General features: G+C 40.2%; 1 protein-coding gene across 1 annotated transcript; it reads right to left on the reverse strand.

Moving 5' to 3' along the window:
* Window positions 1–341: 341 nt before the first annotated feature.
* On the reverse strand, window positions 342–22,556 carry LOC125269746 (INO80 complex subunit D). The gene is made up of 10 exons (XM_048192707.1): window positions 22,278–22,556; window positions 20,696–20,942; window positions 17,559–18,373; window positions 13,709–13,808; window positions 13,306–13,530; window positions 13,111–13,220; window positions 12,838–12,971; window positions 12,539–12,750; window positions 9,185–9,342; window positions 342–8,966 (listed from the first exon to the last, which is right to left on the reverse strand). Exons 2-10 carry the CDS (start codon window positions 20,911–20,913, stop codon window positions 8,029–8,031), a joined length of 2,910 nt encoding a protein of 969 aa, XP_048048664.1. The 5' UTR covers window positions 20,914–20,942; window positions 22,278–22,556; the 3' UTR covers window positions 342–8,028.
* Between the last annotated feature and the right edge of the window lie 21 nt (window positions 22,557–22,577).

The raw sequence follows: 22,577 nt of genomic DNA on the forward strand, positions 1-22,577 counted from the left end.
TCAAGTCCATTCTGTGGAAACCCTTTAGACGTGCCGTTTAGAAGTAAACCATTTTTGTTGTGCTTCCTGTTTCTCCAGTAGTTCTGAGTTACAGCACTTCTGATTGCACCTGAATGATAACGGCATTTTAATAGTGTTATGTCACAGAAGGTCCTGTGGGATTTACAGGACTATAAATCGGTGCTAAAGTTCGAATCAGACTAACATGCATTTCCGAGCAATCACCGCTACGATGACCCTTATTAGTACATATTGAGGAAGCACCAGTGTCCTTTAACCCGCTGCTGAGAAAGGGCTTGAGTGTGTCGAAAACAGCTGAACCAATCCAAACGGACACTGAGCAAATTCACACAATTTTAATTCTTACATCAAAAAACAAGATCAAAATTTCTCACTCTATATACAGATATTACATACAATGTTTATACACTTATTACATAATTTTTACACAAGAAAAATATACATAAAAATGTAAACTTTTGTATACAAAAAAATACCTTAGACAAATTAAAGACCAATAACAAAAGGTGACTAGACTATCCTATGAGTTTTAAAAACAGTTCTACAGTACATTCAGTGAGTACAGGAATCAGTCAGCCATCCTAACGCAGAGTGCAAGCGATTTCTGTCAGGGGTTTCTCTGTGCAGCAGACCTGCCGTCATTCGCACAGCACACACAGTAGTAACACAGTAAAAACGTGGACCGCACACAACAGTTCAGCTCGTTAGAGAAACGAAAAGGCTTTTGTCACAACTGATGAACATTGGTGGGGAGAATAAACAAAGACGACTCTTGTTCACAAGAACCCGTGGAACGAAGTGCAGGTGAAAGTGCATCTGAACACAAGACGTTTATGGGGAGGAATCTTGAGGTTCACTGAAAATGAAGCAATGGCCTGTGATCATTCTGGCACTCAACAGATCTCGTTCATGAAAAATCTTCAGAAAATCATTAATACATAAACTTCATTCAGATGAATCTAACAATGTAAATTTGAGTGATTCAAATGCAACAATTTTATATTCTACTGGTTTTACAAATGAACAGAACTGTTCAATTCAACGCGACAGTTGGCGTAAGAACCAACTGAATCAATTCTATAAACGGTCACACTGACTTTTAGAAATTGGTTTTATTCAGTGTAATAATTGTTTGAGAAACCATAAATTAACAACATTCTGCTGGTTTTTCATGAATGAGACCCATTATCTTTTGGACTAGTGAGATTGGATCAAAGTAGAGTTGTCAAAAGCACCGACCGCGAAACGAAGTCGATACCGAAATTTTTAAAATTGTGATGCCTTGAGCGCTGTTGAGTGGATTCTTGAACACCTCTGATTGGCCACTGTGTTCATGTGCTCAACAGATATGTGTGATTGGCTACAATGATCAACACATAGGAGCGTATCCCATATCTGTGTAAGCGCTCTGTGAAGAGCGTCATGTCTATTATGATGTCTATTACAGGGATGCAAACAGGTAAGGGGGAAAAAAGGTGAGAACATTGCACAGGGTTTGCTTTACATGCTCATTTGTAGTTATTTTTTATTACCCTACATGTCCAAAACTGTAATTTTTCATGAAAAAAATTAAATTGTTGCAACATTTCACCAAAATTAACATTTGGTTAAAAGACGAAGTGCTATGCAGGATTTTTAAGACAATATTGGCTAATTAGACGGCAATACTGTTTGCCACATCTCAGACCTCAAATACATAAAATAGTACCCATTATAGACATAGTAATTTTAAAGTAAAGAGTAAAGGAAACACTGTACAGTACTTACTGAAACAACCAGTTCTTTGTTTACCCCTGTAAGACCACCCCATGAAAACACTTTCTCATTGGATCTATGCAATTCCCATTGGTGACCTACTTTGATCTCAAAAAGGTGAGGAGTTTGCATTAATGCTATTATGTTTTTTAAGCATTAATCATTGTAGCCAATCACAGACATATCTGACGAGCCCGTGAATATTGCCAATCAGAGGTGTTTACGAATCCACTCAACAGCGCTCAAAGCATCACATTTTTAAAACTTCAGTTCCCACTTGGTATCACGGTTGGTACTTTTGACAACACTAGATCAAAGTAAGCGTGAATAAGGGTTGTGGTTTTATGTCTTTCAGCGACCACTGACTGTTACTTTTTAATAGCTATCAAAAATACTGTTGCACATGATCACAGTCTCATCGTCCGAATAAATGACACAGATACACAACATCAATAAAAATGATTAATCACGAGAGTTTTGATAGCCATTAAAACTACTAAACATTATGCCACTAAATGCTTCAGTTCCACCAAGTATTTTGCAAATGACTAGTTTTCTTTCTTTTTTTTTTTTAAAATCTCATGTTTATCTTTCGCCACTCAATTCACCCAATAAAACCCAATCTAGAGGTTTCTATTCTATAAATATATTTAAATACTTAACAATATATGAGATCATTGTTCAGTGTCTAAAATCTACCAAAAACCTTGGTTTTACGGTCAGAACTTCAAAAGAGAAAACGAAATCTGCAGGGAACATTGGTCCCACGTGGCGTAAGGCTGACTGACGGTGGCTAAAAATGGCTGAGTTTGAACCTGACACTTCTGTGGAAGTCTGGAGAAGAACCATCAGGCTGCACAAACCATTCTCCAAAGAAATTGCACCAAATGTCCGCAGGGTCGTTTCAGTTGACATCCACCCTCCCGCCACCTCTACTGTACTCTGAAACCTTGCCACCAAGGGCTCTTGTGTTAGAAAGACCAAACGAGGCTCTAAACTGATTAAGCACCATGAAGGAGAACAAACATTTTAACTCATATTTGGCAAAAAATTACCTCAAAGTGTCATTATTCTGTTTACTCTTCGCTGAATGAGTTCCATGTCAGTGTTTTTACATGATTAGCAAGTTGAGAGCTTTGCTGTTAATCAAACAGTTACGCCATGAATGAAACCGTTGGAGGAGAATGAGATCCAGCTGTTTGTCACTGAAGGAGTGAGCCACACCTGAAGACTGGCGTGGGAGGCTCTGCTGAGGAGATTATTGCTTTAATTAAGCTTGTGACGCGAGCAGTCCAGGCCTGGTCCACTGAGTGTGTGCAAAAACCCATGAACAAATCATACTGTTCAGTCATACAGATTTGTGTCCTGATTACAAGTCGTATGGTGGATTCTCTTGAGACCACATCAAGCTTAGACCGGCCCTGGTATCTGAGAGACAGACTGCTGAATGACAGGAGGGTTGATGGCTGTGCTGGAGTTCACACTCTGGGATACTCTCTGAAATCTGGCTGAAAGTTGTACAACTGCAATGCCACCATGACCGTGTTGCTGTGCTCATTTAGGCTTCGTTTTTTTTATACCTGGTATTCATCTTGGGTGACCAAAACACACTTTCAGAGGTGCAACAATCGCATTACACTAATGCATCCTGGACAACAGAGAAGGACCACCTTCACTGGGACAAAAGTTTGCGAGCTAGGGTACAACTATAAAGTTGCCATTAACCGAAATTGTGACCATATATTCTTCTGTATTATTGTGATGTATATAACAGGCCCCGTTTTCACCTGGTATTAAGGTGCGTTTTGGTCGATCGGATCACAAGTGGACGAGGAAAACGCAAAGCCGTCTCTTTTGTCCACTTTCAACAACTAACCTGATTTCTTCGAGGCAAGGGTCTATAGGCGGGTGAATGTATGGCTTTTTCAGACCTTTCGATCTAATGGACAAAATAAGCTTGCGCAATTTACATATGAAAGCGCCCAGAGAGGATGGAAAAACATACAGAGAGCATCAGCTTTCGTTTCTGCTCTGACAGCTGCAAGACCAGCCAAATGCTTTTCAGTGTGTGTTAGAAATCAGGAATGGTGGGAGAACATGGTGCTTGGTACATTTTTCATGTTCAAACCAAACTTGGGTCTTCAGCCGACAAAGTTTAAATCCCATCTGGCTAGAGCGATTCCCATGTTTACGCATTAGATCAGTAGACATAGACAATCTTTAGTGGCTGTTCAACATTCGACCACATGAGCGTTTCTACTACGAAAGCAATCCGGTCGAATGCGTTTTTCAACTACCTCTGGAAGTGGTTGAAAGTAGACAAGCTCAAAATGTTTTAGACCTTGTTTACACTGTATTTAGCGTCGTACACTTGATTCGATCGACCAAAACGCATCTTAATACCAGGGGGAAACTTTCTGAAAAATGTAAGGGTGGGACTTGATTTTGTCCATTGGGAATTGATTGTCGTCGTTTGCCAATTGCTGCTATCTTCCGTGAGTGACAGATTGCTGGAGAAAATGACTGTCCCGCCTTCTCACCACTGCACACGTCATCAGAGAAGAGATGTTGTATGCAAGGGGAGGCAAAGTTAACATTTTTATATTAAATGAATTGTAAAAATGTGCATGCACTCTAAATTATTCTCTATGTCTTGTATCAAGTACATTTGAGAGCATGAGTGTGCCAGTCTTTTGCTTCATTAACATGCAGTGACACTGATGTATTCATGAAAACAAAAACCTGTCATAAGGTCACAGGAGATGCATGTTAATAACTGGTGTAAAAGAGAATTCCTTAGTGTTGTGATCAGATCACCTGAGACAGATGCTAATACCAAATATAAACCAGAGTCTTGTCCTGTTTTTCTCCAGCCAACACACACAAGCACCTTCCTAACACAAGGACTCTACAGGACACCTGCTACTCTCATTTGAAAAATAACTAATGGAATAAGTAATATGAAAGAATATGATTCACTAGCCTTACTACAACAGACCATCACCCCTTTTCCACCGACACAGTGCTGGTGCAAGGCACCATTTTGCATGTTTTCACTGAAAAAAGTTGGTTTTGATCCTTAGCTTCTAAACCTGCTGGTCTCAATCGTAGAAGTAGTAATGTTAAGAGCCTGTGGAGTGCCACTGGATGGTAAAAGACTCCCATTAAAAATAAAATTAAATGTTAAAAATAAAAATGTAAAAATATTACTTCAGTTGACATTTCTATGTTCATTTTTCTAATGACAATTACTCTGGATGTGAAAATAAGTTCTCAAAACTAGGAATGAACTAAGGCTGCAATGCACATGAGCAGGTTATGTAGTAATGTTGTCAGTTAGGTCATTGTTTTGCTCTCACTACGGGTCGGCTCTGAGGAGGCTCCGCAGATCTCCCAACCGAGCACCGGCTCCAGCACTAGCACCATTTGGTGAAAAAGGGGTATTTAAGGGCAGAACACAATTCTTGGGTCACTACAACAATAAACATAGGATGGACACTGTTGACCGACCAAGCAGAGATACATGTCCAGAAAGACTCAAATCTGCTGCTGGTCTATGGTGCCAGTCACAGTTAGTTCACCCAAAAGAGAAACCCTAAACCCATGACAGACTTTCCTTTGTAGAACACAAAAGATGTTTTCAAGAATATTCATGCTGCTCTTCTCCATGCAAATAAAGTCAATTTCAAGCCATTCAAGCTCCAAAAATGCACCATGAAACTGATCCATATGACTTAGTACACTATGTTCCAAGTCTTCTGACTTCATACGAAAGCTTTGTGTTGGGAACAGACTGAAAATTAAGTCATTAAGGCCTGTTTATACCAATTTGATTTTCAGACCAATTCGTCTGTTAAGACCAATGCAAAAAAACAAACAAAAAAAAGGCATATGGGCTGAATGAAAATGCAAATTCACTCTGTGACAGTAAGTGGTGCTTATGCATATGCATAGCAGTACACCCACTTGTCACAGGGAAGTAAGGAAGTCAAACAGTATGTTCATGCTTTCAAACAGCCATACAGATGTTTGTATTTGCTTTGGTGTTTATCACAAACAACCTCAAATTCAAGAGTAACGAGACAAGAGAACCGGTTCCTCTGGCTACTCATTGTCGCTTACTGTTTGTGAGCGTCGCCCAGTCATAGTTTTATATACCAGCAGCAGCTTCAGGTATGTGGCCAAAAGTGCAAGATTTATTGGCGAGTCCATCTGAACAGACGCATTAACAGCTGTTCATATAAATTAAAAAGTTTATTGCACTCAAAAATTAGTCTTGGTGTGAACAGGCCTTTACTTGCTCAAAATCTTACAGCAATCAAAAGTTGTGTGCATATAGGCAAATATGGAAGTTAGAATAATATGGTACGTGAATACGTGTCGCATTAGCTTTGACATAAGTGACGCCAAACCAACACATTCTCACTCCCAACTCGTCACACATTGACGCTTGGTCAGGACCCCACGGTATCTAAGGCCTCAATATAACTATTGATTCAATACTGAATTTACTTTACCTAGACAATGACACCATTTTCTTTAAGAGCTGCTGTGCAGCCAAAAATTATATACCAGTTATCATTGTAAAGCTGCTTTGACACAATCTGCATCGTAAAAATCGCTATATAAATAAAAGTGACTTGACTTTCGCTTTTTAATGCACAGGGTACCCCTTTCAGGGTAATTCTTCAACAAACAGGGAACTCCATTGCTTTCAATGAGAAACCTCTAGAGTAAATACAGATTTTATCATCAAGATGAAATTATATATTGGGGTATAATTTTGCCATTGAGACATATGTTGGGGTGTGGTTTTCAATGTAAATCAACCAACATAATTTTATTTACATTTATTTATTTTCACTATTTAGTCATGTTTTAACCCAATCCCTATCCCTAAACTTACCCATTCGTATATTATATAATATAAAACACAGGAAATAAAAAAAACATAACCAGATACAAATAGTCACAATTTATTCAAAAAGTACAAATATTCCAAATGTTCAGAGGCCAAACGATTGATTTCACGAGTTCACACTTACATATAATTAAACAGAGTAAAGGTTATGCGTATTTGGCGTGCTGACCAAGGGGGAGGGCTCTAAGCTCGGAATTTGGCCCGAACCCTGAATACTCGGGTTGGGATAGGAATAGTTAAAAGTGAGGAAATGGGGTGGTGAAGGGATGCTGGAAAACTGTCACAGAACAGAGGTAAGTCTGCTGTATATATACCTCCTGATGCTAATTGAGTTGATTAACTGAATGTCCTCTTCCTGTGTTAATTAGGTTAATTAACTGAACATGCTCCTCCCGAACTTTGTTAATAAAACATCATTTGTGTGAGGAACCGACACAAAAGCAGTCACCGTCGCCATCCGTCATCAAGATCAGATCCTGTGCACATTCAAAAATTGCTGCCAGAATAAGTGTTACATCAGCTTTGATTGTGAAATGGCATTGGCTCTCGTGTGTCTCGTGACCAATTGGTTCATGCTAAAGTTTGGGTATATCTTGAATCCTGAGTTTGGGTGTATCTTGACCTTAAATTCCACTATGTTCTTCATATAAAGATATTGTATGGCTTCAGAAGACTTGGAATATAACACAAATTGTTTGAAATACTTTTATACAGTTTTTGGTCAGTTTTTGCAATAAATATATTATAATACAATATAATATAATATAATATTAAATGCTGTAATTTTATTTGCCTGTTACATGTTTTATATTGTTGAGAAGAGGGTAGGTTTAGGGTAGAGGTGGGATTAAGTGATATCTAATAAAGTTTAAATATTTATAAAAATCATTTCTACTTTTACAAATGCAAAGAGTTAAATGCATCTTGATCAGACACAAGGCAAACAACTGAAAGCAATGGATTACCCTGCTTGTCGAAAAATGATGCTAAAAAGTTACCCTGTGTGTTAAAAAATGACGCCAAGGAGACCTGACCAAGTGTCAACATGTGACGAGGTGTGAGTGAAAACGTGCTTCCCAAATGCCTTCGGTCATCAAGTCATAATTTATCATGATACACAAGTTTGAATGTGCAGAAATAGCTTTTTTGGAGCTTGACAGACCTTGGTCACTGCATAATTTCGTTTTATGGAAAAGAGCAGAGAGTGAACATTGTTCAAAATCTCTTTCTTGTTCCACGGATGAAAGAAAGTCATGAGTAAAATTAAAAGTTTCCATTTTGTGTGAACTATTTCTTTAAAATGTGAGATAGCATGGTCTCTCTACCCAAACTCAGTTGCTCTGAGGGAATGGGGGAGTGGCAGCAGTGGCACTAGTGTTGGTAAAGCTTGTAGGTGGCGCTGTCGAGCTATGGCTGGGCTGCAGGTCTTTGGGGATCCCGCTGTGGGAAGCCAGTTGGTGGCCAAAGGCTGCACTAAATTGTGGGAGCTGTAGTTTAGGTTGGGTGTGGGTGAGGAGGTCACGTGAAGAGGGCGAGGATGACGGTGTGGTGAGGCCGGTCAGGCCCGTTTGGGGAAGAGCGGAGAGAGCGGCGGTGGGCTGCAGGATTGTGGAGTGGGACGTGGAAGGCGGGGTGGACAGAGCGGTGGAGAGCAGGTGAGTTTCAGCAGTGAGGAGGTTACCGAACTGTGCCGGGTCTGTGAGCGAGAGAGGGAGGTTATTCCAGGAGGTGCGCGGAGGCCCTGGCGCTCCACTCAAAGGCACCTCCAGCAAGAGAGGCGGGTCGGTCTGATAAGAGGCACCATGTGGGGGTGAGATGTGATCCCTGTAGGGCGATGGCACATGCTCACTGCTGTAATGACTACCTGGTGGGGAGGAGTCTGGTTTGGGAACTCGGGAAAACGTTCGTTCTGTTAATCCACCATTGGAACTTGTAGAGGGTGCGGAGGTACTGCTCTGGGTTGGCTGGGGAGAAGGGGATGCTGGGAAATGATGATGGTCTGTTGGGGCATGGAGGAGGTTCCCCTCCAGCTCTAGATTATGAAAGGTCTCGGAAGTCATTCGGCTGTTCAGAAGGTCTCCAATGCCAGTCGCCGTGACCCCTGATCCCGAGAACACGGCCATGGTTCGGTGGTCTACCCCGTCCGCTGGGGTGAGTTCACCCATTGAGGACAAACACACCAGAGAGTCGGGATACGACCCCATCGCCTGCAGGGCTCTGACTAGCTCCTCTGCCTCCTCTGTGGTGGGCAACAACTCGCCATTCTTACCTGGATCCACAAAGACAACTCAGACAAAGTGCAAACAAGCCAACTAACAAGAAGATTTTTACATTTTCTGAAGAAAACATGAGTGGTGATTGACAAACTGGTGCAAAACTGCCACAATGCTAGGGTAGTCTGTGTGATTGCTTGCTGGCCCAAGTCAAAAGAGGCCACCCTCAAGTCTCTACGATATTCTGTTGTCATATAATCACATGTGACGTTACCCTCAAAAAGGTCGAAATCCTGAAGATCATCGGGTAGTCTGGGCAGCACGTCGGAGAAATCTTCCTGATTCAGCTCAAGATCATTGGGAATGTCAGGCATTTCGTTTGTGATGTCATCAGGAAGCTCATCTGCACTGAGTTCAGGGGTCGACGGACTCCTGCAAGAGCGACAGCATAGAGTGAATGCAAGCGGAGAATAAAGTTAGTTCAATTTTAGTTGAATCAAGTCGGAAACACTCTATGAAATATATCATGAATATGGCCAACACATCACAAGCACAGATCCTCTTGCGTTGTTGCTTTGGCGGTAACAAACCTCAGTTCTCAAGGGGTTCTCAAGAGTTTCCTTCCTGTTTGTCCTTAAAGGATTAGTTCACTTCAGAATTAAAATTTCCTGATAATTTACACACCCCCCCCATGTCATCCAAGATGTTTATGCCTTTCTTTCTTCAGTCAAAAAGAAATTAAGGTTAAGGAAAACATTCCAGGATTTTTCTCCAACAGCTACCAATGGTTTGAAGGTCCAAATGTCAGTTTCAGTGCAGCTTCAAAGGGCTCTACACAATCCCAGCCGAGGAATAAGAGTCTTATCTAGCAAAACGATAAAAATTATATACTTTTTAACCACAAATGTTAATTTTGCACTGCTCTGTGATGTACCACCATTAAGTAATCACATTGTGAAAGGTCACGAGTGACGTAGGCGGAAGTACCGATCCAGTGTTTACAAAGTGAACGTGCAAAGACTAAGTCAAACGGCCTTTACCAAAAAGAAAAAAAAAGGTAAAACAACTATGATTTTGAAGTTGGAGAAGAAAATGAAATGGAGTTTTTCACCCTACCGCGGTACTTCTGCCCACGTCACACATGATTACATAATACGTGGCGCAGAGCTAGTGCAAGATGAGCATTTGTGGTTAAAAAGAATAGAAGGGTTGGTTTTTTAGAAAATGACCAATTGTTTCTCTAGATAAGACTCTTATTCCTCGTCTGGTATCGTTTAAAGCTCTTTGAAGCTGCACTGAAACTGTAATTTGGACCTTCAACCCGTTGAACCCCAGTGAAGTCCACTATATGGAGAAAAATCCTGGAATGTTTTCAGAGTCATTAGAGAGGGAGACAATTAAAATTCAGCGCAAAAATATAAATTTTGCTGAAATATCTGTTGTTGGACGTTAAGGTTTTTATTATAATTTAGGTTTAAAAGTCTGTATGTGATTTAAGTATTTTATGAGAGTGGTAACTGTAAAGGGATAACTGCATGTAATTGAATATAAATGTAAAACGTTTCTTACATTTACAGGATAAATAAAATGACAGTAAAGGTTACTGTGTCGAGAGTGAATGTATGTGTTCCTGCAGAACATTCCTCTTATCTGTTAACGCTGAGTCTGTGTTTTTGTTTCTCTTTATTACTATCTTCATTTTTAATGTAGGGATTTAACATGTTCTTTTTTTTATAGCATTTATATATATATATATATATATATATATATATATATATATATATATATATATATATATATATATATATATATATATATATATATATATTCACTATATATGATTTCAGAGCATTCAGTTGGTACTTTTGTTTGAAGGACAGCTTTGGGCAGGATGTGGAATAATGTGTTTTGTCAATAAAATAAATAAAACAAAAAGGGGCTTTTTTTTTTCTGATAAATCGATTCAAAGAAATAAATCAGCCAACTAATCGACTATCATAATAATTGTTAGCTGCAGCCCTATATTGAATATCGATATTTTTCAAGGTATGGTATCGAAGAAAGAAATTCCTAGCCTGGGTGCCAGCCCGAACCCCGCCCACAACATTTTTTGGATGGGAAGTTCGGTCTGGACTCGATCCATTGTGGAGTAATTATGCTCGGCTCCCAGAAGGCCGAGCCAATCAAATTGCCAGGGCGGGCTTTAATCGATGATGGACAGGCTATCTGTGGTTACGTAACCACCCACGTCATCAAAGAGCGCTTGGGGAGTTTGATTGACAAGCGATCTAACCAATCAGAACGACGCATCCGCCATTTTGTCCGACAAAGCAGTCAGGAGTTAGAAGATTAACATTCGGTGGAGTTAAACTTGAAAAATTGTGCATATTGACGTCTTTCCGCGTTTGAAACAACATTCATTCTCATGTTCATTCATGTTTATTTGATGCTATAAATGGACTAGTAGGAAGAGATGATCGGTTCACGAGCCTCTTGAGCTGATGCGCTACAGCAATCTGTCACGATCATGGTCACAACCCATTAAAGAGCCACAAAACGGTTTTTATTGTTTGAATTTTTTTTAATAACTACACAGTTTGAAAGCTGGGACTTTGTTTAATATCATAAGTAACCTGCTCTGTCTCGTCTGTCGATGTGTTGTCAGTTTCCTCTTTGCTCCGCGATGTATTTTCCACTCTGTGTGGCGTGACAGCGCCACGGCTTGTCGGACAAAGCAACAGTAACTAAGGGGGGCGAGTCTTTGCGAAAGGTCAATTAGTTTACAACAATGATGGCTGTTGTTGAAGAACTGAGATGTGTAGATTCCGCCATCGCGTCCGTTATAGAAGATATCGACAGCGCATTAATTTTAAAAGAGGAACAGAGGACCGCGATCAAGGCATTTGTCGATGGGAAAGATGTCTTTGCCGTCCTTCCTACGGGATTCGGCAAAAGTTTGATTTATCAGCTGGCCCCGATGGTCGCTAAGAAGAGTTCTGTTGACAACTATGCGTCGCTCAACATACGTCACTTACTCTGTAGCTCTGATTGGTTGTAGGTCTATCCAATTGAGGTCTTTCCTGGATCGGTTGAAATACGGCCCCATAATCAAAGCCCAATGGAGCAGTATCAGACTCATATTCTGACTAGAATTGAGTATGACCACGTCAGGCTAAGAAATTCCAGTATCGTGACAACACTATTAAACAGCAACACAAACACTTTTCATTCAATACTTTATGTACTGTTTAATACAGCGGCTGTATGTAAAACAGTAAAGTTCAACATAGTTCAGCCAACTGATCTTGAATCACTCTCACCCTACTTCGATGACAGACCGCGCGCGCGTGTGTGTGTGTGTGTGTGTGTGTGTGTGTGTGTGTGTGTGTGTGTGTGTGTGTGTGTGTGTGTGTGTGTGTGTGTGTGTGTGTGTGTGTACGCTGCAGAGGCTTGTGTGAAACTGATGCAACACCAGGCTTCATTCCCCCCAGTGGAAAACATATTTACACCGTCTGAATGAGCCAGTCTTGAACACAACACTGGTGTTTGTGATGTGTTATGACATTTTGGAATGCAACAATGACACATTCGTGAAGCAAAACTGTGATGTATTTGAAAGTAAGGGCACCTGACATGGGCGTGGTGGGTCGGCAGTGAGAGGGAGGGCATTAGCAAGTTGCCCTGTGGCACAGCTGGGGGAATGGGCTTCTGCGGTCTGCGCGGACCTCGTCGTCTCTTCTTCTTGTGTTTCTTAGTCAGTGCGGGCGGCTTGGTCTTCTTACGTGGACGCCGCTGTTGCTGCAGACTGCGTCTGTTGCCATCTCCACGCAGGAAATTATCCTGCCACACACACATATTTACTTACAACCAATTCTGTGCTGTTAACACATCCTGTTAAGGCTGTCCATGTAAGGTGTGGTCTCTCACCATCTTCTTGGCATGTTCATCACAAAGAGGTGTCTGGTGAGTGATGTCAAACACAGGAACGGAGCACTGCTGTCCATCAGCGAACCGTGCCGTGCAACTGGAGAACAGCTGCTGAGAGCGATTCAGTAGGATATCTGCGGCGACATGCTGTCAAGAACATAACACTGACACATCTGACAACCGCACGAAGGTGTTACTTGTTCAAACTGACATTGTTTCGTCACTAGGCCACCACTAAGAGTTTACTTAAAGTAAGTGTATGTTAAAGGATACGTTGAAAACAGTGGCGTGAAAATGGTAAAGCTACGTTGCTGCAGTTTTGACCTTTCGTAGTTCCCGTACACATTGTCCTTTCATACTTGGGTGGTACTGCAGACCTTGAACTGAAAAGAAATGATACAAATATTAAAATGAAAGCAAACATACACAGTCCACGTGTTGACTGAACGCAGTCCATGTTCAACACACCCGGCTGAGGTCTGGGAGTTCTTGCTGAGTTTCTGAATGAGCTGTGCAGTGCAGTCTGGGTCTTTGCTTGCAGCATGGAGCAGAGCTTTCCGGAAGGCGTATCGGTATCTGCTGTGACGGGTGGCTGCCCTGTCCTGTCGGCACAGGTGTTTATACCTCTCCTGCAGGTATGTACATAGCTGTGCCAGACGTGCCCGCCGGGAAAGCGGCTTTTCGTTGGAGGAGCTGACAAACACACACAAACATACCAAGAAAATAATAAGATATGATAAAATGATTTTTAAAAAAATGGCAATTAAATGCTTCTTTGTCTCTAAAACATTTTTTTCTGCACTCATGAAGTAATTTAATTGTAAATGGCATTATATTAACCTGAGACGCAAGTGAAGAGTGAATCTCTTACCTTTGATGGGGGCTTCTTTCCTGAAGTCTCCAGGCCTGAGGCAATAAAGGAACAAGCTCCTCTGTGTCTTCATCTGTACTGTCCTCGGACCAGTCTAGCCCTACGCAAACACACATGCATATATTATCAGATATCAAGGACGTGATTTATTTTATTATATTTTTAAAATGTAATTTATTCCTGTGATCAAAGCTGTATTTTCAGCATCATTACTCCTGTCTTCAGTTTTTTTATTTAGGATTTTTTGATTAATAGAAAGTTCAAAAGAACAGCATTCATTCGAAATATTAATCTTTTGTAATATTATAAATATCTTTACTGTCACTTTTGGTCAATTTTATGCATCACTGCTAAATAAATGTATTAATTTCTTACAAAAACAACAACAACAACAAAAAAAGCTTAATGACCACAAATTTGTGTATTTCTAGTATGGAAACTTGTTTAATAAAAAATAAAGTTAATTGCGACTTTATATCCCACAATTCTGAGGGAGGAATTCTCTGTTATAAACCATATCAGATCGAACAGCGCTGACGTGGAAATCAGGAGATACTTTGTGCCATGAACGAACAAGTAATAGAGGGCTTTTCAATCCACAAATCACCAACGTTGATTTAATGTAATGCTAACTGTAACCATGGTATTGTGGCAGAAATAGTCAAGTGTTTTGTTTTTTACATTATTCTTCATCTCAGGGTTCATTTCTTACAACCTTTTAAAATTGAAATTCAAGGGCATTCAAGTGCTTCACACTTTTTCCAGCACTTCAAAGCTTTAAATATTATCCAGTTTTAATGTTATTTTTAATGTGATGATTTGTAAAACTAAGGCCCGGTTTCACAGACAGGGCTTAGCCTAAGCCAGTTTTAAGCCTTAGTTAAATTAGGGCACTTAAGTAGCTTTTATAAATGTTCACTAGGAAAAAAACATTACTGGTGTGAATCTTGAGACGAAACAATGACATATTTTAAGATCTGTCAGTACAAGATTCTTTCAGTTACAACAGCTCAAACATGCATTTTAGTCTGGGACTATCTTAAGCCTCGTCTGTGAAATGTAAGAAAACTAACATTTTAACCGTAAGATGGTGGCAGAGGAGCACTTATTGACTTATTAGCCATTTCTACTCCCTACTATGGAAAAAAAAGTAGGAAGTCAAAGTCTCATGAAAAACAAAAACTTTTCTTCAAATTGTGACTGAATTACAAAGAAAGCAAGTAAAGAGCGCTCCTTTTATAATAACTGGTCAGTTCAGTATGATACTACAAAGGGCTTTTCACACTTGAACTAGTTAACCCCGTGTCATTCCAAACCCCGGGTAAATGGAATCCTGGGTTATCTTTAGGCTTGGGTATCGAGTATCGATTGGAACCGGGACTAGCTTTGCGATTTTCCCGGAATCGTTCAAAAGTTTAAATTTCGATTCATAGTTTCGATTCCCAGTCCGCCGACTGGAAGTAGAAACCGCTTAACATCAACGAAGAAGCGTCCACCGAAAGTGTTGGTATAACCGAGCAAGTCGAACATGGATAGCGTGCGTTGGCGGTCCAAAGTGCTGCTTCAATTTTCTAAATAGAACGAAATCTCGGCAAAATGCAACATTTGCGGCAAGATTGTTTCGTGCATAGGAGGGTGCACGTCGAACATGATAAAGCACCTCCGAGTTCATGGAGTAGAAATAAATAAATCTCTTTGATGCGCTGCGCCGACCGTCCTCCGCTGCCTCTTCCTCTGGCTCCGACCCCCAGCCTGGCAATCCACACGAGATCCGATTTTTTCGTATCCGATCTGAGCCACTTCCAAATGTGGTTTTAAATCCGATACATATCCGATCTCTGAACATGCGACCTACGTCTAAACACACATATCCGATTCCTATTGTAATTCCAAGCCATCAAACGGCGAGGGCGGCACGTTTGCTCACTAAAATATAGCTTCAATGTTGTTTTATGAAGCAGACGTGCATGTATGCACTCGCACTAAAAATTCGCAGCTCAATATTAATGTGGGAACTTTGTCTAACATGAAAGAAATTGCGCACACACATATATTCAGCAGCTTCGCACGCGCGCGCTCTCTCCCTTGCTCGCTCGAATTCATTCAAAAAACGGATAAATTAGTTAAATAAAACTAATAAATGTAGATAAAATATCAAAAACACAAATTACCTTTATTTTCCGGTCTATATCCGTTCAGTCAGAATTCGCGCTGCAATACATCCATGACAGCTGTTAACTTATCCATTCTGACAGGCTAATCATGGCCACTCCATGAATTATATAAATAATTTTAATAGCACGGCCATTCAAAACCCAAGGATCTACTATGTGCATTTAAAACTATCAGTGACGATCATTTTGGGGCAGGAAGTAGCCTAATGTAAACACAGATATCGATACCAGTCGCGTCTAAAGTGAGTGTAAACACACTGGCCAAAAAATCGGATATGGTCAAAAGATCGGATTTGTGCATTAAGACTTGCAGTGTAAATGCAGCCATACACTCATGTGTAAATGTGTTTTCAATATATTCATAATTTATAATATTTATATTCAAGTTCATAGATTTGATATTTATATTGTAGTTGAAAACAGCCCTGTGAGAAAATCATAGTAAAGTTCATAAAAAGTAAAAAGTTCATAGAATTAATTGATGGAGAAGGTCAGACTATTTCCTTCAGAAAGACCGTTGGTTAGCTAGCTCATTTAAAATATCCTAAACTTTTTTTGACCCTGCCTCTTAAAAGAATCGGAATCGAGAATCGTTAGGAACCGGAATCGAAACAAGGAATCGAAATCGGAATCGGAATCGCTCAAATTCAAACGATACCCAACCCTAGTTATCTTGCTTCACATCTCGCACTGCTCATAATTTACCCGGGGTTAACAATTAATCCTGGGTATTTGTAAGCTGACGTTTCACATTGTACATTCCTAAACCCTGGGTTAATGTTCTTATTTGCATATTTGCGGTGTCAGTGTCATTGATTGGATAAATGCAGCATGCGACCCGTTTACATAGTGCTAGCATTGCATATCCTCGTATTGCTGACAGTACTCCAATACTACAGTAATATCGAGTTTATACTGAATGGACATTTTGCACTATAAAAGGTAAAAATTAAACAGTCTCTTCACACAAATTGTCATGTTTTCTGTCAGCATTTGACATTTTTCCTCTCAAACACTGAATTTACTGTTTATATACAATGTGCACGGTTTCCCGTGACTGTCCAAAGCAGGCAAATATGAGTATGTGATTGGTTGTCTGTTGCCAAGCGTCCAGCTCTAACATTGGCACCGCAATGCAGGGAATAACACCACGAAAGCAGTGCTAACCCTGCTCCGGAGCAGGGTTTCATAACCCCCGGTAAAAAGTGGTGCTAACCCCGCATCTAAATTACATGTGTGAGCACAAGTACATTCCTTTACCCTGGATTAAAAGTGGTGTTTAGATCAAAGATAACCCGGGGTTAAGCGCAGTGTGAAAAGCCCTCAAAAGAAAAATGGTACATTTAATAAGAGTAGAGTATTTAAATTTTCCCTATAAAAATTTGGTTTTTGCACATTTATCTGCATCTGAATTCAAGCTCAGCGCTTTACTGTCAAATTTCCAATAATAAAAAAAAATGTAACATTATTAGTAACTGCACTGATTAAAGCAGAACAATAGTAATTTTGTGATTAAAATAACTTCATGATTAAAAATCCCCCCAGCGCTACCAAATCAGGTGCTGGTGCCACCATCTGTAGATCTTAGTAGCACCAGCGCCACTGCACTCAAATGCTAGTCTGGAGCGCTGCAGTGTGTAGGACAGTAGTGTTTTGATGAAGTAAGGAGGTCATACCAAGATGTGGGAACAGGTCTCCGTGCTCTCTCTGTCTCTGAGCGTAGAGCTGCACAAGGTGCTGTAGCCTGAGCAGGCAGACAGGGGGTGCTGTAAAGGCAGCGGGGCGCATGGCCACAGAGCGGGGCTGCGGGCAGTCCGGGGCAGCGGGTGGGCGAGGGGACGCAGCGGGGACAGGTCTCCGGATAACAGGCTGGTGCTGAACCCCAGCTGACGGGAGCAGACCAGACAACACAGAAGGCCCAGTCTGAGGAGGAGCTGGCTTGCATAGCAGAGTCTGCACTGCCCCATGTTGGGCGTAAGCGGGCCGCTCTGTATGTTGAGGGGGCTGGACGAGCCTCGCTGAGGGTTGAGGCGGAGGTGGAGCCGGTGGTGGAGGTGGCTGTGGTAAGTGTGGGGAGGTTGGAAGTGTGCAGGGTTCAGTGACGGCGCTAAAGTGCTCGATGTCCGGCTGGCGGCGCTCTGGGTCCCGGGCGGTCACCCTCAGGCCAATCACCGGCCGGCCGGGCAGCTTCCACTTGCCGGAGCTCTTCTGCGCCACACTCTCCTCCCCGTCCGTGTCCTCCTCGTAGAAGGCGAAGGGGTCGAGGAGGTCGGCGTCCGAGAGGTGCATTGGGGTCAGACGGGAGCAGGGCGGAGACGGGGGGAGGCCGTCCAGCCCGTTAGAGTCTCTCAGAGCTAGAGAGGGAACGGTGATGTTCAGAGCGACAGACTCCACATGAGCGCGGGCGCGAACCTCCTCCAGAGCATCCTGCTTCTTCTTACGCTCCTTCTTCGGGATGAAGCCAAGCACCTGTAGGTGGCTGTTACAGTATCTGCCAAAGCAAATGAACAACGTTTGACTCAAATCACACATTTAAAAGAACATCTGAATGATTAGATCATGAATTGATTACAGTTCTGTCAATGAAGCCATGCTACTCAAATTTTAGTGCTTTATTTCATTCTCATGTAATACTGTTGTGATACACAGGCTTTCACAAAAGCGTTATTAGGCCAGAAAACGTATCCACCAGTTTTATTTTAGTATTATACTATTATAGTTTTTCAATTTATTTGTTTCTATTTTTTTTTACTGCACTTAAATTTTAGTTGAAGTTTTAGTAACTTTGTTGTGTTTTATTAGTTGTTGTTTTTTCCCCCAAATATGTCTATACAGTTTTTAAATTTATATTCATTATGTGTTTATATTTTATTTATTTGTTTATTATTTTAGTAATTTTAGCACTTCAACTTAAACATTTCATTTCAGGTAGTTGCCAAGGCAAAATTTGTCATTATTATTATTATTTTAATCTATTTACCGTGTTTTTTGTTGTTGTTAATTGTTTTAGCTTTAGTTTTGGTAATAATAACCCTGTTATCCACACATAGAATTATATGAAATGTAATGATTCTGGTTGTGATTCTGATTTTGCTTAATAATTCTGGTTAATTAAACATTGTGAAGAAAGAATGGACAATGTTCAGACAGTTTTCATTCTATTTACTGCCACAAGCTTGTTGTATACAGAAGGTGGAAGCTAGATCTTTTACTTCATAACATGTTAAATATGGATATTTTTCTTACACAAACACATCGCTTCACTTCAGGCTTTTATTATCCCCCGGAGCCGTGGATGGAGAAACTTTCTTCAGCTCATACTTGTTGGTCCCGCTCACTGCCATTATAAAGCTCGTATGTGTCAGGATATTTATTAATATAACTCTGTGTTCATCAGAAAGAGGAAAGACTAAAACCCTTTTCACACAGAAATCCTGGAAAATCCCCCGATAATGTGTCCAGGGATGGTTTGATTTTGGTTCATTCACACTGCCAGTGATTTTCTGGAATCTGTGGGTGTGTTCACACACATCCCGCAAAGACACTTTCCATCAGGATGTGATGTGTAATGTCTCCGCAGCATCTTAAGTTTGCTTATGATCTGCGAGTAAATTATGAGGTAATTTTCATTTTAAAGTGAACTAATCCTTTAACAGTGTATGACTGAAAAGGTATTTTAGCATGAGCTGCTCACATGTAAATGAACACACTCTCAAACGCAGCACAACAACAGACTAAATATTTATTACATTAAACTACACAAACTACTTGCTGTCGTACAAAGAGTAAGAAAGCGCAGCTTATATCGCTGTATTGATACTGCAGAAAATCATATTACTGTAGCTGTTGTTCAATAACTGCACTAAATCTGTGCATTACAGTGATTTTACCACAGCAGGCCCTATGATTTCTGTGGTGCAGAAAACAAGGACAGAATCGTGGAATCCAGATATAAAAATTTTATTTAATGTATCATGTAGAATGTCAAGGAATTGATGTGATTGATTGGATGAATAAATCAAAAGTAGAGCTGCACACTTAATCAAATCGTGATATGGACTAATGTCTGTGAATATTAAACCACAAAAAGACGTTTAAATTAGGGCTGCACAATTATTAATCGCGATTAATCATGTGCAAAATAAAAGTCTGTGTTTACATAATATATGTGTGTTATGTGTATAATAATTATGTATATATAAACACACATACATGTATATCTTTAAGAAAAATATGCATATATAAATATGTATATTTATATACAATTTATATTATATATAAATATAAATATTTTATATATATAATATTTTTCTTAACACACACATATTACGTAAACACAGACTTATTTTGCGCACGATTAATCGCGATTAATAATTGTGCAGCCCTAATTTAAATATGAAGTCTTCTCCGTAACGAGACATGCTTGTTGATTATTAAAATCCTATTAAACCATTAAAAGGAATCCAGAAAAATTTAAATTTAGGAAAAAACTGAATTTGAGAAAAAAAATAAAACTTTCAATAAATCGTTGTTAAATCGTATAAGCTTCATGATTTCAATTAATTAAATGTGCCTTTTTATCACTAACATTTAATTTAATTATTAAACCGCAAGTACAGAAAAATTCAAACTGAAAAACGGAATTTGGAAAAAAATAAAATGGGATTTCATAGGGCCGTACCACAGGAAAGCCACTCTTTACCTGGTGCTCTATAACCATTACAGGAAATGAAAGTGATTAAATAAATGATTAAATAAACTGAACACCTGAATAAGCACCGACTCTACACACTCCTCAAGCCTCTCGTCTTACCGTCGCTCCTCTGCTTTGGGGATGGGGTTGGTGCATCGCTGACTGTTGTACTTCGCCACATATTCGCACTGTTTGAACGGAGCGGTTTTGTCCTCCAGAACATGACGGATGCAGAAGGCGTATCCGTTCAATCTGCGCTGCTTGCAGAGTTTGGGGCTGTAGGAGCACAGCGGCTTATTATCCACCTCTGAGAAATGGATGTGTTTACCTTCGTACATCACGTGACTCTGGTCCCTGAGAACATCAGCTGATCGGAGACAGAAGAGAGTCTACGTTACACCACATGAATGAATGACATACAACAAACTCACCATAGAGATTCACAACTCACGAATGCAACTCGTATACTACACTAAGACTGTAAATGTTATGTAATATCCATGCTTTAAACATGACCAAACACTAAAGCAGAATATAATAGTTAGCCCTTGTGACTCGGTTTAATATTTGAACTAAACAGAGTCACAGCTAGTTGAGGCGGTCATAGGTTAACTACTAAGATCCCGACACAAAAACAGAGAGCAGTGGGACCAAAACAAACAGGCATGTGACAAAGCCATAACTGATGAATATTACATCCTCAGCTTGGCTTTGACATGACTGTATCATGATTGACAGGACGGTTCAGCTTGCAATGAGCACACACTGTTATAAAATATGTATTATGTTGTCAAAATAAGATGATGTACTGTATGGTGGCACAAAGTCCTTCGATGAGTAAACATTTTTACATAATGACATTGAATGATTAGCATGTTTAATGTATCATGTGACATGCATGGTAAATAAAGGTAATTGGCAAAGAAAACCACCATGGTACATGTTGACTGTATTGTGACACTGAATTAAAACACTTCTGCGGATATCATAACTATACCCAATTCATCTTCCCTTTAAGTTTGTACTTAACAAATGATCGATTTTGTTAAATAAACATCTCTGTCATCAAATCGATACGCTAAATAACTTCTAAAACATCACATTCAGTCGGTATTTGAACGCCTTAACCGCTGTTAAAGCAAATCTGTATTATATATCAGTTTAAAATTCAGTTTGAGGCTCTAGCTGTCATAATCACACATTATTTTGATATTTCTCTCGTTAGCTGCGATGCTAAAAACAAACCCAGGAAACAGAAACTTTGATGTGATGCTGCGCTGATTTTAACTTATAAATGCTAAAAATAGAAATATAACCTCATGCAAGTGCGAGTTTTGTTATCTAATTTTATTAAATACGTAAAGTTTGTGTATATTAATCGCTGTAAAAGTGGCTCTAAAACAATGGCGGATGAGGCCCGTTAAATCAGGCCGAAAGAGCGGGGCGCTACATCCGATTAAGCGTTAATGGTCGTTTAATCTACAAGTCTTTTCAAATTAATCTCTTACAAAATTTATACAATTATTGCAGCGTCATTTTATTCAGGAAAAGTGATCTCCACACAATACCGCTGACTGGATATACATTATAAGTAAATGTAAACATTGGCCTACAGTAGCTACTAAGCCTCGGTGCTCGAGTAACGCGGTGACCCGGTCAGAGCGCTCATGCGTCGGGTAGATCTGTAATCGAGCCCGCTTACCTGCAGTGGGTTCAGCCTCTACGGGATCTCACTCCGGACAGACTGTATAAACGCCACAGATCATCAACTGCACCGAATATTCATCGGAATTCCTTATCCTACGGAATATTATTCCCTGCTGAGGTGGTGAACCGTTAAAACGACCACTAATGCACTTTCGATATTATGATATCTTCTGCTCTCATTGAACAGATCTGCGGGGGTTTAGAGTTCAGTGCTCGGCGGATTCACAGCACCTCTAGCGGCGCTGCGGGGACATGACAGCTGCTCCACTGCCATCATCGAGCTTCAGTCTACCAC

The sequence above is a fragment of the Megalobrama amblycephala genome, linkage group LG6 (assembly GCF_018812025.1).
Source record: "Megalobrama amblycephala isolate DHTTF-2021 linkage group LG6, ASM1881202v1, whole genome shotgun sequence".
NCBI classification, from domain to species: domain Eukaryota; kingdom Metazoa; phylum Chordata; class Actinopteri; order Cypriniformes; family Xenocyprididae; genus Megalobrama; species Megalobrama amblycephala.

Excerpts from the sequence above, each read along its gene's own strand:
- LOC125269746 (XM_048192707.1), bottom strand. The coding sequence starts at position 20,913 with ATGTACGAAGGTAAACACATCCATTTCTCAGAGGTGGATAATAAGCCG. Across the intron at positions 13,809-17,558 it reads AGACCTGTTCCCACATCTTG|GGCTAGACTGGTCCGAGGAC; the intron begins GTATGACCTCCT and ends GTGTTTGCGTAG. Across the intron at positions 12,751-12,837 it reads ATGAACATGCCAAGAAGATG|GATAATTTCCTGCGTGGAGA; the intron begins GTGAGAGACCAC and ends TGTGTGTGGCAG.